Source organism: Mirounga leonina, unplaced genomic scaffold (genome assembly GCF_011800145.1).
Source record: "Mirounga leonina isolate KUSES-001 unplaced genomic scaffold, KU_Mleo_1.0 Mir_94, whole genome shotgun sequence".
NCBI lineage: Eukaryota > Metazoa > Chordata > Mammalia > Carnivora > Phocidae > Mirounga > Mirounga leonina.
This window is the reverse complement of record NW_023270855.1, coordinates 17,603,257-17,607,601: the sequence shown is the minus strand read 5'-3', so window position 1 is coordinate 17,607,601 and position 4,345 is coordinate 17,603,257. Positions and strand designations below refer to the sequence as shown.

General features: G+C 45.4%; 1 protein-coding gene across 1 annotated transcript; it reads left to right on the top strand.

Moving 5' to 3' along the window:
* Positions 1 to 3,404: 3,404 nt before the first annotated feature.
* On the top strand, positions 3,405 to 3,813 carry LOC118005690 (retinal rod rhodopsin-sensitive cGMP 3',5'-cyclic phosphodiesterase subunit delta-like). The gene has a single exon (XM_034997734.1). The coding sequence runs from the start codon at positions 3,421 to 3,423 to the stop codon at positions 3,811 to 3,813; it is 393 nt and encodes a 130-aa protein (XP_034853625.1). The 5' UTR covers positions 3,405 to 3,420.
* Positions 3,814 to 4,345: the final 532 nt, after the last annotated feature.

Below are 4,345 nucleotides of genomic sequence, written 5' to 3'. Positions count from 1 at the left end.
TCAGAGGCTTCAAATTCAGCTGATGACCTTGTTTTAGTCTCCCCTCTGGACTTGGGACTTCCCTAAGTACTTTTTTCAAAGAAAGGCTTCGTTTTGCAGCTCTTTTAGCTATAGTCCACTGTCATTATATTGGTACCTTTTTGGTGCCGGAGAAAGGGGGCATGATATAATCCTCCCATTAAATCTCAGTGTTCGGGTGCCTGGGTGGCTTAGTCAGTTAAGCCTCTGCCTTCAGCCCAGGTCATGATCTCAGGGTCCTGGGATGGAGCCCCGCATCGGGGTCCCTGCTCAGTGGGAAGCTTGCTTCTGCTTCTCCCTCTCCCTCTACCCCTCCCAACCGCTCATGCACTCTCTCTCTCTCAAATAAATAAATAAAATCTTTTTAAAAATTTACAAATAAGGGCACCTGGGTGGCTCAGTCGTTAAGTGTCTGCCTTCAGCTCAGGTCATGATCCCAGGGTCCTGGGATCGAGTCCCACATCGGGCTCCCTGCTCCGCGGGGAGCCTGCTTCTCCCTCTGCCTGCCGCTCTCCCCTGCTTGTGCCCACTCTTGCTCTCTCTCTCTGTCAAATAAATGAATAAAACCTTATCAATCAGTCAATCAATCTCAGTGTTTGAATGGGCCAATATCCTGGGGCCATGACCTTCTTGGTATAGCTTTTCCCCTTCCGCCCCATATCCCCCTTCCTGGCTGCAGCATTCCCAATCTATTTCGTTGATCCTTGTTGACTATGTTTTCCCCTCTTAGGAGAGACAGGAAGGCTAAAGGGAGCTTGAGTGGCAGAAATGTCCTGCCCACTTACTGAAATAAACTTTTAGCAAACTCTTTTCCTCTGGAGAGTCAGCCTCTCTTATGGATAAAGCTCTGGTCTCTTTCCAGATTACTCTTCCCTTCCTCCCGCCTGAACCATGAGGGGGTCTTTCCAGATCTTCACAGTGAGAAACAGGTGGAATTTCTAAATATAAAGCCCAGTAAAGTGTGAGGGCCCCCAGTACAGCACCACCCCCCAATCTCGTATTTTGTCAGAATTACCATCTAAGTGTTCCCAGCAGTATAGGGCTCCAGCAGCTTCTGCTCCAAATAAGCGGATCTCAGGTGTTCCTGTCTGGGTGCCCCCCCAGAGTCCCAGAAAAGTCATTGATGTTCAGTTTGTTCACCATTTCCTTGTTGTAAGCCAAATGTGTTATCTAAGCTCTCTACATTTTGGCTTCAATGGAGCTGAGACCAGAAGCCTAAGCTTTCCTAAAAGTCAAGTTTTTTGTTTTTCTTTTTAATGTTTAGAAGCTCTAAAAAAAAAAATTGAAATACATACCAAGAGTGCCTTGGGTAGGATGAAGGCAGCCTCCAGTCTTTTCAATTCGACTGAGGCCCCAAAGGGTAAAATGACTTCCTCAAGCAATCACAGCCTTACATAAAATTTGTGTTCCACTGATGCTTACTGTAGCTAATGGGGACAGAGTTGAGACTTGAACCTGAAGTCTGCAGTGCTGCTTCTGTTAACACAACATAATGCACGTGTATTCTTCTTTGAGCTGATAATCTAGGTAGAGGTATTCCATTTGTTACCCATTGTGAGTCTTGACAATTCCCTCCTCTACTATCCATTCTTTAAGAACAGTAGGGTCCATGTGATACAAAACAGGTATTTGGATACGGAGAGAGAAATTTTACTAACTGGCACACGGAAAGCTTAGCACTTAAAATTGTATATTGAATATCCAAACAAGCCTATGAGGATGAAATCTTATAATTCCTCCTTTCTCTCCTTGTGATGAGAGAGGGGAGTCTCAGACTGGCTAAGCAATATGGTCAGGAGTTGAATGAGCAGCGGAGTCAACGGAAGCCAGGGCTGTCTGATTCCAGAGATCATAGCAGCTCTTACAAGACAGTGACTCTCACAGTCTTGTCTTGTCTTCTCTATTTCTTTCTGCTACTCCCATCCCCTCTAGAGCCGGTATAGAGCTATAGATAGATAATCAGTTTCCTGTTACTGCTGTAACCATAAAGTACCATACACTTAGTGGCTTAAACAATACAAATGTTTTACCTTACAGTTCTGGAGGTCAGAGTCCAAAGTGGCTCTTACTGGGTGAAAATCATGGTATGTATAAAGCTGCATGCCTTCTGGAGGGTCTATCTTTCTTTCTTTCTTTTCTTCTTCTTTTCTTTTCTTTTCTTTTTTTTTTTTTAATTTTCCAGTTTTTTTTTTTTTAAGATTTTTTATTTATTCATAAGAGACAGACAGAGAGAGAGGCAGAGGGAGAAGCAGGCTCCCCCCGAGCAGGGAGCCCGATGCGGGACTTGATCCCAGGACCCTGGGATCATGACCTGAGCCGAAGGCAGACGCTTAACCATCTGAGCCACCCAGGCACCCAATTTTCCAGTTTTTAAAGCCTGCACACAGTCCCCATCTCATGGTCTCCTTCCTGCATCTTCAAAGCCAGTGAAGTTGGACTGAATACTTCTCACACTGCCATCTCTTTGACTCTCTTTCCTCTGCTCCCCTCTCTACTTTTAAAGACCCCAGCTGATTGACACCCTCAATTATATTTTGCCCTCTAACTTAACATATTCAGTTTTCAACAATTAGGCCATGGACATCTTTGGATGTCCATTATTCTCTCTATGATAGATGATAGAGAGATAGATAGATTAGATAGATAGATAGATAGATAGATAGATAGATAGATAGATAGATAGATATTTCTCCTTTAGCACATAGTTGGGTGGTTAGATATATAAGTTGGAAGATGGAAACATTATTAGAGATAAGAAGTATAAACAATTTATTAGGTTCAAGTTGTGACCATTGGAATAAAGAGAAGTCACTGATCCAAAGAAGCTGGATTCATCCAAGAAAGTTATGTACATTTGGGCAGTAAGTAACTGAATAGGTATTGGATGAAGCAGGAAATGACCTTCATGAAATAAAGAACATAGGAAAGAAGTCATGTACCTAGAACAGCGATGGAACTAACTTTAATGGACCAAACTTCATGTTGGTAAATAGAAAAAAAGTGGCTAGGAAGAGTGCAATACAATTTGGATAATTCTTTAAAGTTAGGGAAGTTTAATGGAATGATCATTTAAAACAAATCCAAGTGCATGACACCATGCTTTATCCCTGGGTTCAGAAAACATGTGGACAATCGGCAGCGGGGGGGGGGGGGGGGGGGGGGGAGGAGAGATTCGTTACAGCTATATCATCTGACATGACCATGTCTGTAATGTTAAATTATTGAAGGAGAAAGGATCAGGAGTGAAAGCTGAGGGGAAGGAGAGGCTGGTCCAGGCCTGGCTGCTGCTGAGGCTCCACCAAGGTCTCCAGGAACTGGGCTCAGTCCTCCACTCCTGCACACACCATCTTTGAGGCTCCCCTGGGCCAGTGTGGGAGAGCCTTGGGCGGAGACCCCCGCATCATGTCAGCCAAGGAGGAGTGGGCCGGGGAGATCCCTAGAGGCTTCAAACTAAATTGGATGAACCTCTGGGATGCTGAGACTGGGAAGATACTCTGGCAAGGAACAGAAGACCTGTCCGTCTCTGGAGTGGGGCATGAAGCCCATATTCCCAAGAACACCCTCAAGTGTAAGGCAGTGTCTCCAAAACTGAAATTGTCTTCAGCAGAACAAATGGAAAAATTCTACCTGGAACAAAAAGTTTACTTCAAAGGGCAATGCCTAGAAGAATGGATCTTAGAGTTTGGCTTTGTGATCCCTAACGCCACAAACACCTGGCAGTCCCAGATGATGCCCTCTAGCGTGCTAAATGGGAATGTTATCACACAAGGTTTTTTGATGACAATCTTCTTGTAAGCACTTCCAGAGAGAGACTTTGCTACGTTTGAGAGAATAAAGTGTGTGCATTTCAAGAATTTGGTTTTTGAGGCAGGGCGAGAGGGAATTTTCTTTTTTCTTCCATACATTTGCTTTTTGACGCTTCCACCCCTAATTCCCTCAACCGCAAATCCCACCTGTGCCTACTAAGCTACCAGTTCTGTGTAGGTAACCAGATGGTTTTTTCCTTCCCAGCAGCCATCTCCCCCTGACCAGACTAAACTCTCAAACCCAGACCAGGGCAGAGGGCAAGCCTCGACGGCTTCCCAGGGTGACACGGGGACAGACACTTACCACTGGAACCGATGCTGTTCTGTCCCCTCCCTGCCTCCTCCATGGACCACATCTTCCTTTGGCTCCTGGTCTTAGAAAAATTCAAATTCCTGGGCGCCTGGGTGGCTCAGATGGTTAAGCGTCTGCCTTCGGCTCAGGTCATGATCCCAGGGTCCTGGGATCGAGTCCCGCATCGGGCTCCCTGCTCCTTGGGAGCCTGCTTCTCCCTCTGCTTCTC